The sequence below is a fragment of the Spea bombifrons genome, chromosome 2 (genome assembly GCF_027358695.1).
Source record: "Spea bombifrons isolate aSpeBom1 chromosome 2, aSpeBom1.2.pri, whole genome shotgun sequence".
In the NCBI taxonomy this organism is placed as follows: Eukaryota; Metazoa; Chordata; class Amphibia; order Anura; family Pelobatidae; genus Spea; species Spea bombifrons.
Genome location: NC_071088.1, coordinates 87,789,700 through 87,802,215, shown reverse-complemented (window position 1 = coordinate 87,802,215; position 12,516 = coordinate 87,789,700). Strand labels below are relative to the sequence as shown.

The 12,516-nt window shown below is 39.1% G+C and overlaps 1 protein-coding gene across 2 annotated transcripts in view; it reads right to left on the bottom strand.

Annotated features, from left to right (window-relative positions):
• DMD (dystrophin) overlaps window positions 1-12,516 on the bottom strand; it is an 870,543-nt gene that overhangs the window by 115,413 nt on the left and 742,614 nt on the right. For both annotated transcript variants that reach the window (XM_053455059.1, XM_053455060.1), the window contains one exon: window positions 6,605-6,665. In XM_053455059.1, coding sequence (XP_053311034.1) covers window positions 6,605-6,665 — 61 coding nt within the window. The remainder of the gene's footprint in view (window positions 1-6,604; window positions 6,666-12,516) is intronic.

Here is a 12,516-nt window from a genome sequence, read left to right as displayed (position 1 = left end):
CACCAAGAAACTTTACTCCCTTCTACCCTGCTCAGGGGTAGGTGAGCTCAGGGGTAGGTGAGCTCAGTAGCCTGAGCGCTGTTTCAAGACCTCAGTGGGTTTCTGAGTTTTCTTGGGGCACTTATATATTTATGACCTTTTTTTTTTTTTTTACATCTGACAGTTTCAAAAGTTCTTTGAGGGATTTGTGGGCTCCAGCCTACCCTAATAAAGTTCTATAACCATTCACATCAATGTTAAATCTGCATCTTTTATCATGTGGCAACAAAATACTTGGGAGGCCATTTATGGCACTAGAAAATAAAAGTCTAAATATTTTTAAATAAAAGTCTAAATATTCAATACATACTCAGCGATGCTTTGTAGTTTAATAAAACAGATTGGAATGTAAAATGTCATTGTAAAGTTCTCCAAAGGCATGGATTATCCTACTAAAACAGACTATACTTAAATGATATAAATGATAGAAAATGAATGTTAAAAGAGGTGAAATTATATTTATAAAAGTGTCTACTGTGGCAACCGCAATCTTAAAAATACTAGAATTCCCATGAATACAAATTATACCTATTAAACAGTATGTTGCACCATAATATGCTTTAAAAGAGAAAAATTTGAAAAAATACCATTTTTTGCTTTGCATAAAATGCAGACAATAGCAGCATGTGTTCCAAAGTATTATAGTAAAATATAAAAGCTATGTAAGAATAGATTAGAGAAGAGAATTAACACATTGACTCTTAACAGAATGAAATGGAGCATCAGCTGCCAAGAGTGATCTACCTATTCAGTGTCACTGCTGCTAGCGACACGACCAGTGGGTATTTCTGCGGAAGTACTATGTATTTCCTTCGGGTTTGAAACGCGTAATAGGCCTGTGAAAATGTATTGGATTAGACAAAATCTTAATGCCGTGGACTTTGTAAAACAGCTAAAGCTTTGTACAAAAAAAGTCATTTCCTTTACAAGGTGGCTGACAATTCCACCAATGTCCTACTGAGAGAGAATGGCTTATTTCTTTGTATCCCTTGCTGTCTGTGGCCAGGTATAGATGCATTTGTGTGGGAAATTCCAGAACAATGCTGCAATTGGGCCTGGTACACTGTTGTACACAGATATCTTGCAGCTTGTCATCTGTAAAGAATACTAACAATCTCATTCTGAATACATACCAGCCAACCACACCAATTTAAGAAGGACAGTCCCATTTTTCAGGCACTGTCCTGCCAAGCTGTCCTACTGTCCTGGATGATGTGCCAGTTACGGAGTTTGACTGGCCCATTGAGCTGTGAAATCTTGGCTTTAGTTTAAAGACTCCCACACTCTGTGAGACAATGAAGCCGAGTACTTGGACTTGATGTCATATCCCAACTATCTGCTTCAATGCTTTGCGTCGGCTTCGCATCTTAACATGTCACTACCTACCTCCAGCCACATCCGCCCCCCAACATTTTCAGAACCTTAAATGTTGAGGGGTATGAGACTATGGTTGATGGTATACAGTAAACCTTGAGAGCTACAGGTTTGCCAGACTTTATGCAAAAAGTCATTGATAAATTATATTGACTATAGTTAAAAGTATGAAATGTCAAAAATAATATAAAAAGGTTTTTTTCCACATTCATGATACTTCTGGTGTTCATCAAAAACAGGAAATCAATTTATGCATGAAATAGGTGGTTTTTTACTATTCTTCTAACTTCTTTTTTGCCATAAAAAAATGTGTTCATACAAACTATATTCTCTATACAAGCTATAAAGCCTATAGACATTTTATTCTATGAAACCGGTAAAGTTCACTTTTAATAAGGTTTGGGTTCGGATTTGCAAGCCAGTTGGCTCTGTACAAGTTACTGAACGTTGCATCATAGCCCTAAAGCATACTGTCTTCACTGTGAAAGACCACGTGGCATCATTTTCTTTGAAAGAAAAAAGATATAGCTCCATGTAAGCCATCCAGAATGTCTCCACAGACATCATAAACATCTCTATTATAGACACAAAACAAATCTCTCTACCAATCACAGCACATGCGTCTCTCTGTACTAGCCACAAGACATAGCATATATATATATATATATAGATATATATATAGATATATATATATACACAATATAAACCATATCTGTAATAAGTGTCAGTTACTTCCACTTTATATTGCATGCACTATAGAAAAAAACACTGCAGAGGTACAACCTAAGTGAATTGGGGCTGACGCACCCAAGAGAATATAGCAAAAGGCAAAAAAGGTGCATTTGTGCTGCAGTGAACTTTCGTTTCCAGGTATAATCTGACAGTGATTTATCTGATCATCCTCTGTACTGTCTGAAAGTTTCATAAATCAATTGCAGGGGGAGCAAAAAAGGCAGGACAAAAAATTATGCTTCTGTTAAAAAAAAGTGGGCCATTGTGTCAACATATGTACAAAAAAGTATGTTGTAATTCCGCCCTATATACAGTCTGGCAGGGATATGGAACCACATTGACACCGTTGACTGGCTTAATTTACTGAGAGTTATAGATCATCGCATGTTACCTTATTTTTATTTCTGAAGCCCGAGGTGCAAGTTACCTTACCCTGAACATTGATATAAAGCTAGCTGGAAAATTTCAACAATTACCTCTCTATCCAGTTGGGTCACCTTGCTGAGATGAAAGCACAACGGTTTGCATTGAAATCAAACTACTTAGCAAAATAAAAAAAAATAAAAAGGTATTATTTCATTATTTCTCCGTTTCCCCCTCAATCTGCTAATACGGAATGCTTACGCTAAGAAAAGCTACAAATTACGAAAAACTGGGATTTACAGTTTCTCGTTACACACTATATTTAGATAGCCTGGGGAAATGTATGCCGTTGCATAATTCCGCTCAAAGAGACAATAATAAAACCATTAACTATTTCCCATTAGCTGGGATCGCTCATCAGACTTCAAGATACCTCCGTGGTGCTCTGAAAAGCTGACTTTGGTTTTTATTCCCTGTATCTTGCACATTGCTTTTGAAGAGCAAAGGAAGAGAGAAAAAAAGCAAGACTGCTATTCCATGACTAATAGTTTTTTTATAGGGCTGATTGGGAATTATTGTTACTGGCCAACTGCCGGCACTGTTAGTATTGTCCTCTGAAATACAGATGTGCTGCCCAAACAATATTTCACGGCTGGCAGCCGTAGTTACACCAAGTGGCCCACATAGTGGGAATAAACTTGCAATCCAGCATAGGCATACAGTAATTCATGATGGTAAGATCAACACACGCAATTTCATAGACGGCAGTTGAGTTATGGCGTGCTACTGAGGGCTTTATAACTGAATGTGCAGTTTAATGCACTGCACCATATTCTAAGAGTAGATATTTCAAAAATAATACATTCAAATTAGATGACTTGAGAATAAAACATACGACTGCTGTTATATCATTATCATGTGCCTTCTGTTATTGAGGACCAGCAAGAGAGCAGAAGTGATGATCTCAAAGGGCCCATACAGAAGGCCACCAGAAGCTTGGTTTTCGGGAGGGAATTAGGGCTACTGGGTAGTTTAGGGCTGAAACCTAGTAGCAGCTGCTCGCCATGTTGTTCTGTCACCCCTGTTTGAAACCGTATGGACAATGCTATTCAAAAAGTGATTGCCATTTCCTATTGCAATAAAATGCTTGACTGAAAAAAACGAAATGAATACTTATACAGTATATCACAGCATTAGTACTACCTGTAGGATTCAGGCACTGTTTTTAGCTGACTACCTCCTGGCATGGCACTGCCAGTCTCCTTCAAGGTCGTAAATGTCTGATACCACAGAGGGTTGGTCCCCGACCAAATAGCAGCCTAGGAAAGACGCCATTATATCACCTCCTCCACACACACCTTTTTTTTTACTTTTAGGATGCCAGTATAGCATAGATTTCTCCCACTGCATTGAGGAGATTTCAGTTGCCCACCTGGCAAACTCTAGACCTGCTTCCACATCTTGTTGGCCACACTCGATCCAGGTGTCCTATGCAGCTGCCTGAATAGCCCAGCGTTGGTAACATGTGACAAAGACCACCAAGGAGGAAAGAAGCCTAAACTGTTTAAACTGACATGATAGTGAATACAGTGTGTTTTTTTTTAGTGCAACACAGTACAGGGCTCTATACTGCCATATATCAATATATCAGTACGAGCAATGATATAAGGCATACCTGGGAACTACCTGGGAAGAAATCTGTCCTGGGGGCTCTGGGTTAAACTTGGGGAGTTCCCGAGTATAAGCCAAAGCACTTCGGCAGAGCAGATGAAATCCTGCCACAGGGCTCTTTTAACATTATATTTAAATTATCTGAGTGTACAAATTTCTGTGTTAAAAGTAGAAATGGATGTAAACTGTCAACATGATACACACTAGGTTCATCTCTCAGTGCTAGCAGCATTACCTATGGTGACCTGTAGAAAGATAAAACATTATACCAAGCGTTACAATGACATTCGTTTCCAGGAGTGAAATCATTTATAGGCAATATATACAAAATCATTTAGTAGATATTTGTCCACTGACAAATTTAGTCTCTCCAACCCAAGTTCTCTGATCGCAGAAACAGTTGATATCAGTTGGGTCTCTGCATGTAGAATTCATTAACCACAGTTACTGAATCCTTAATTAATTGTCTTTCATCTTCCGTTTACACAGGCATAATTCATCTTGGTTGTAAATTTTACATTAATGCCTCAAACAGTTAAATACTTTCCTAGCTACATAATAGGAGATACGTTGCGGTAATGAGGGAAATTCACGTTGCTTTCCTGCCAAGAGACCGGATTCCCATTGGCGAAGAGGGCTATTAGCACAAATCAATACATGCACATCAATTTATTCAACAGGTCAACACTGGTGTGTAAAATCAGATACTTTTCCCCCTAGGCAAATAGAACTCATTCTAATAATTATGAGGCTGTTACCGGCAATTCCGATTTATTGTTAAAACATAAGAGTTGGAAGATATTTTCCGCTGACCTCTGGCTCATTGCGTTTTTGTTTGTTCACAGGTGCTTGACAGATAATAGCCGTCATTAAAATACCAAGTAACTGTCTTTATTCTGCAGCTTGTCAATAAATGCGACCCACACTTTACAAATAAGTCCATTTAGTGTAGCAATACAAGCATCCAAACCCATGATCTGTGAATGCCAATGTTAGGCACATGCCTTTCACATTCGACAGAACAACAACAGAATATCAAGATCCCTAAACATAGTAGGCTTAAGAATATCAAGATCCCTAAACATAGTAGGCTTAAGAATATCAAGATCCCTAAACATAGTAGGCGTCTAGATGTTCGTCCAATATTCTCGGGAAAACGGACTTTCCATAGAGTATATTAGCAGTACAGGACACAGTTTGCAATTATATTATCCCTCTTTAGATGTCACGGGACTGCACTTAGGAGCAGAACTCAATCTAAAGCAGAACAGTCCAAGACAAATGTTATTTCTGAACAAGGGACTAGTCAAGGGACTACGCAAACATGGCAAGTATAAAAATTGAGTTTGGTGGTCACATAAGTTACTTTAAGGGCACATAAAGGATGATTGTGTGCAGAATGGAAAATGGACAAAGTATGTTTTAAAAAAAAAAGATTCAAATATTGGGCTTGCTCACGGTATATAGTACATAAAAAACATAGTCCAATCCCAACCGAATCCCTTTAAGGAAATCAAAAAGTATCTAATTTTATTTTAATTATAGTTGTTGTTATCTATCTGACATTCCAGGGAATAGCACTTACACATTGTATTGAGCGTTAGAAATGAACACATATATCAGTGTATGCTCATTAGATTACCTCCAGTAGAATTGTTCGGAAGCAGCTAATGGCTCTAACCCCTAAGTGGATCTATCACATAGTGTTTTATTTATATCCGTATTATCAAAAAAAATGTTTCTCACATTTTACACAGATAAATGTCAAAACAAACTATTGTTTAAGCACAATTCTAATCATCTTTTGGCATGGGAAACCAGATGGATAATGCCAGGTATATGAATTTTTAAATGACATTACTCCGGGGAGTACCCCAAGCAATTAGGTTGCATCCTTTTGTGAAAAACAAAAACCTCTCCATAGCACTCCCAGGAAAGAGCAGTGTTAACGGCATTGACCATACTTAATGAAGAAGTGTGCCCAAAGGAGAACACGGCTACAAGCTCATTTCATATATGCCACCAAACAGATGTCACATCATTCAAAGGGCAGCAAACTACGGCATATTGTATACTAATAAAAGTAATAATAATAATAATATTAAATTATTATTATATACGTTATCTGGTTTTAAACTACAGTCTAGATCAGAGTATATTGATTAGCTTCAACTCCTATTATATGTATTCCTTGTCATCCAGGTGGGTTTTAGCTACTTACACATTATTTATGAGTACCTAAGGTGGATCACATTTTGTTGTAATGATCAGAAAGTCATGCACAAGGTCTTAAAAATCTGGGTACTGTTGGCCTAGGATAGGCTTGAACCCCCCCACCCAAATATTCAGTGAAAGCCAAAAATGCTTCATCAGATCTTTAGTTATATAGATCGCACCTTGAGAAAATAGGTTAAATAGGACTTACTTTATGTAGTATGGTACTTTATTTGGTGAGACTGCCCTCTCCCAAGGTCCCTGGACAGAAGCTGGAAAAAGAAAGGTGAAAACCTTGGTCAGGTTCAAAGTAAACAGCAAAAGACAACATTAATCTTTGGAATTACAATTTTACACTTGGCCAGGCTGGCACTGGTTTGCTCACTTGTCCATGAGCACCGGAAGGATTAACCTGCAGTTGGGTAACTTCTACCCTAGTCTGAAAAAAATGAATTTATTCCACTGGAATGAGTAAATACAAACCAGCCTCTTAAAATACGAACATTAAATTCCTCTTTAAAAAAAAAAGAGAGAGGAAATAAAAATCCAGCATACGTATTATTTTTATCACTTTCCCAGCTTTTTTTATATTTATTTTTCATGATTTATTTTTTCCATTTTTTATACATGGCACGGCCTGTTCTGTAGGTGTTAAATATGAAAACTCACCTGGATATCTAATCCTGTGGAGAAGCTTTTGTTTTTAAGCGTTAGGTGAAGGTATTAAATATACTAATTATTATGCCCTTTTACTGTGATACAAACAATACTTTTCAAAGGTACAGTAGTTATGTTGTTTCTGGAATATATTGATGTATTAAAATAAACCTTTAATGTTGAAGGTTTTATATTTAGAAATCCACACAAATATACGTACTGCGTTGGCCTCCCCTGATTATAGGTTAAATTTGGATGCATTTGAAAACTATTTAGATTCTGTCAATGTGGCAATTGTGGCTACATATTAGATTAAATAATAATAAAGGTGAGTAAAAGGTGATGCATTTTTATAAGCCATAGGCATTTATATCATGTTTGCCACAGAGGATAAAAATGATGTATTGATGAGGATGAAGAACGATGACATAATACCCCATGCAATGTAGTAAGGGTGTACAATATGACATCACCACGCAGCCAGAAACATCTAAAGAGACAAGTATGGGATATATGTGCATAAAATCAAGCTATTTATGTTCTGTATACCCTTGATATGTCCATGCACCTGACATCAGCGCGCAACAAACTCTATATGGCATTGGCGTATACAGTGTCCCTTCAGTCTTGAAGCTAGCCTTTGGAAACGTTCATTGGAAATGCTTTTTTTTGCACAAATCTTGTTTTTTCCGATTAATGGACTGAATTGTATTATTGTTGACATAAGGCAATATTGTATACTCTTGTGTCTATATGAAATGAGCAGCAGGGTTTAGGACGTCTCCGAGCAAACTGCCTTCACCTGCAAATTCTTTGGAATGGAGGACCTGAACACAAGCAAAATCAGGTATGCCTGCCATATCGTTTGGTCTTAATGGAGACATTGATTTATTGCATCCACAGTTGAGAAGTCCTATATTATAAATGGAGGGGATATTTGTCATCTGTTACACTGTCGCTGTCCTGAAGATGTGATAATAAACTTCACTTGTTTCTATCCAGGCTGGTGATTGACTGTTTATCTAGGATGTGAATAAAGAGAGTGGACAGTCACTGCGGAAAGCTAACCTGTGATTTATCACTAAGGTTATTGCGTTTGACAAAGGAGTGCTATTGTAGCACCTCGGGATTTCAAGAAGGGCCCGAATGATGTTATTTGTGGATCATAAACATCTATTACAAACACCTAATTTTTTATGTAGTTTGTGAGCCAAGCCCTCTTTTGCCTTACTTTTCCAAAAAGCCATTTGTTAGCACACACACACACACACACACACATATATACCGTATTGGCTCGAATATAGGCCGCACTTTTTCCCCCCACTTTAAGACTTTAAAGTGGGGGTGCGGCCTATATTCGGGGTCTAGCGCCCGACGCCCGGGACATGCAGTCCCGGGCGCCGGGCAGGCAGCGGGGTTAGGATACAGATCCCCCGCAATGGTGCAGGGGACCCGTATCCTACTGTCTGATACACTCAGACAGCCTCCCCTGCCAGCACTTCCCACGGGGGGGGGGTGCCAGCACGGGAGGTTGTCTAAGCGCATCGTGCGGATGCGTTTTACCTCTGCACCCCCCGGACTTACCGGAGCAGACTCCCGGGTGTCTTGCGGGGTCGGCGGGGGACATCTAGATGTCCCCCGCCGACCCCGCAAGACACCCGGGAGTCTGCTCCGGTAAGTTGGGGAGGGGGGGGCAGTGGCAGCGTATCTCGGGGAGGGAGGACAGTGGCAGCGTATTTCGGGGAGGGAGGACAGTGGCAGCGGATCTCGGGGAGGGAGGACAGTGGCAGCGGATCTCGGGGAGGAAGGACAGTGGCAGCATATCTCGGGGGGGGGGCAGAGTGGCAGCATGTTTTTTTGGTGCTTTTTTAAAGAAAAAAACTTTTTCTTTAAAAAAGCACCAAACTTTTAGGGTGCGGCCTATATCCGAGCCAATACGGTATATATATATATAATATATATTTATTTTAAGATCATGTTGGCTCCTGTGGACTGCAGTTCCCATGTTCAGTTAATTTTTATTTGAGTTCATTAAAGTCTCCACAGTTGGTTTATTGTTCCATCAGGAAATTGCTAGTAATATGGGTAGAAGAAGTAACTTCTAAGTTAGGGCTCAAAACCCAGGTCACTAAGGCACATCATATATGCATCGTGGCGCACAGCTGGCCACACAAATCAGCTCTATGGAAAGTAATTTCCTTTGCACAGCCGGCTTTATCTTGGTTTGACCCAGGGTCACCTTCCTCTTTCTCCAAGCAGGGCAGCAGTGTTTGGCCTGGGGCTAGCTCTGCTTTCATGTATGGCTAGCCTCACCCCTTGTGAAGCCATTCCCCTCAGAAGAGGGAGAGCTCCAGCTAACCTACCCAGGCTTTGCATGCTCTGCTGGAAAGCGGGAGCTCAGCAACATTGCATGACCACAGTAGTGGCGTGGATGTTCCTGGAATGTTTGGCTGGCTCTTGCATGTGGAGCAAATTTGTCAAGCCTTGCTTTACATGGCCAATAACATCCAGGGCCACCATCAGGGGGTACAACTGGTACTTGTGTACTGGGACCAGCTGCATATGTGACCTCTACATATGTGACCTTGCAGTAGTAGAGACACTGGCCCCTACGGGCCCCTAGCATCAACCCCACAACCCCACTGGCATAGCACTAGACCAGAACTGTGAGCTGTGCTTCCTCAAGCCAACATGCTGAGTCTGAGCGCTGGAATATGACATCATTTCCCAGCGCTCAGACATAGTGTGTGAGGACCTTTGAGGGAGCAGAAGAGCTGGCACCGGCCTACCCCCTCCTGAGCCAACAAAGGTAGGTTGTGTATGTGGATGTAAATATGTTTGTGTGTAAGTGTGTTTGTATATTGCTGGACTGAATGTGTGTATGTGTAATTGTGTGTAAGTAAGTACTGTAATGTGTTCATGTATGTCACTGTATGTGTATGTATGTTAGAATGTGTGTGGTAAGTGAAAGGTGAGCTAGCAAAATGTTTAGGCCCTGAACGTGATGTGATAGCCTGGTAACTGCATCAACATGAATTCATCCTATTAAACTACTGTTTTACTTTGAAAAATACACATGAGAAACTGTGCCAAACAATGAATTAAGGTTGCTTATTTATTTACAGCAAATACAAAGAAAACATCCCCACTGCTTGCTAGCTAAGCTTTATGGAATAATAAGCTAGTGCCGTGAAAAATCGTCTCCCACAAAATAAAATGACATTGTTTGATAATTCCAGGCACTAATATCCCTTTTGTGCTGCAAATAATTTTTAATGGGCTTATGTTTTTTGCCGTGCTGCAGATTACAGATTGTTTTCCAAGAAATAACATTGCACAGCCTTTGGCAGAAGAGCTGAAAACCAATTGAAATGCTAAATGGAAACAACATAATTACTATTTCCTACATGGTTTTTACTTGGTTTTCTTTTGGTGGTATATTACACAATTGGGTTAAAAAAACATAACTAAAGCCTTTCTACCGGCTTTGTTATATTTAGTTTCTGAAACCTCAATGATCATTGACCTTCTTCCCTGCAGAGAAGGCTCATACCTCCAACGGCAGCAAGCTATAACCTTTTGAACTAACACATATCATGCAGGTATACACAGAAGGCAACATATATACATTCTGAATGTTAGCATCTAAAAATAACCTTATGCCGGTGTCATGGAGCCATCTGGCCATCAAAGCCTTTTCTCAAACCCCATAAGAAATGAAATTCTAAGTAATTGCCATGCTGTTCTCTTGGCATGAGTTCCGTTGCGGATACCTAATCTGCATATTGATCTGTAATCTCTACTGTCTTACGAAAACCATATTAATATTCTAAAATTATACTCTAATGAATATACATAGGAAACCATCCATGCCACTGCTATGAATAAAACATGTGAAAAATTATGTTCCGCGATATTCATTGGAACGGGGCACTACTCATTATGCTTGATTGTAAGATTCCTCGTATTTATGCTGACCTCACTTGTCTCCCTAATTGAGATATTTCAGATGATTCCAGATCCATGGATGATTTTCCAGAGTTATTATTATCTTTTATTTACATAGCACCAATAATTTACGCAGCACTTCTTACAATACATATATCCAAAAGGTATGACAAAACTAGAATTGACAAACCGAAGCAAAGACTTCTTAGGACTCCAGTCCATATACTTAAGATTTTTAACAATACTAAAAGAACCAATGTCCTTAAAAGGCAACTATTAGTGATTGTGGTGGCAGATACACTATAATGATACATGTTCTAGTTTATCATGGCTTCTCTAGAGCTGCGAAACATTTATCTATATTTTTCAGAGCAGGCTCAAACATTAGTTGTTTGTAATGTACTTCCACAGTGTTTTCTGCCTACATCAGCTTCTTTGCTCTCTGACTAAATTAGGTTACGATCATTTGTTATAACTGACCCAGTTAATCTCAAAGGTAAACTAAAAAAATAATAATAATAATAAACATCTGCTTAGCTGACGGCAAATTATCTTTGATTTGAAAAATCTCAAAGAATATTGCTGTACAGTGTTGCAATCTGTTTCTAAACCCCTTATTAGATGTGTCTTATTTTTTGCATCTGCACAGAGTAGCCAAACTTACCCTGTGTTATCTCCCTTGACAGTTAGCACACCTGTCACTTTAACTAGGTTAGGTATTTACCCCCTTTAAGCCCTGGAGTAAGTGAATAAGGGGTGGGTTTTTAGGCTGAGAATTTGAACATCTATGTCATGTGGAACCACCACAGTTATATTGAGTATCGTGGAGCCCACAACTGGACATCAAGAATGCATGAGAACCAGTTGCCTGATGCTGAAGGTCTACCAGTGACACATCCTTCAGTTCCTAGAACCAGCAGTAGATGATGTCATCCTGAAAACCTGCAATACTGGACCATTTTTAGAACCTGATGATACTTAGTGATGCATATCTGAACCCATCTCCAAACAAATATATTGTGGGTATTGTAGAATATCTAGATATTTACATATGAAAGAAAATGTCTATCACTTAAGTGTCTCCCTTATATGTAATGACTGAATATAATGCAGAGGAAACACACTAGGAAGATCAAACTGTTAGTGACAAAGTTTTATTTTCTCTGGTAAGCATTTTCAGAAGAATTAAACCAAGTCATTTATCACAATAAGTATTTTAAATATAGGTTTTTTTCCCTATGTCCATGACTATGCGCTCCTTGTAGGTATATCACATAAGTATATCTCCATAGGATGTAATTTTAAAGCATTTCTTTGTAAAAGTATGGCCGACGATTGTATAGTTTATGGTGATGTGACAATATTGTGTTCCATTGTACATTTTGTCCACCCAGCACAGCATGAATCTGGCCCAAAGTCTGTTACAATTTATTACTTTTAGCTATTCTAAGAGGAAGTAAGGCCAGGAACTTGCTGACTTCATGTCACCAATGACAGGACTGTAAATGTGCAACCTTA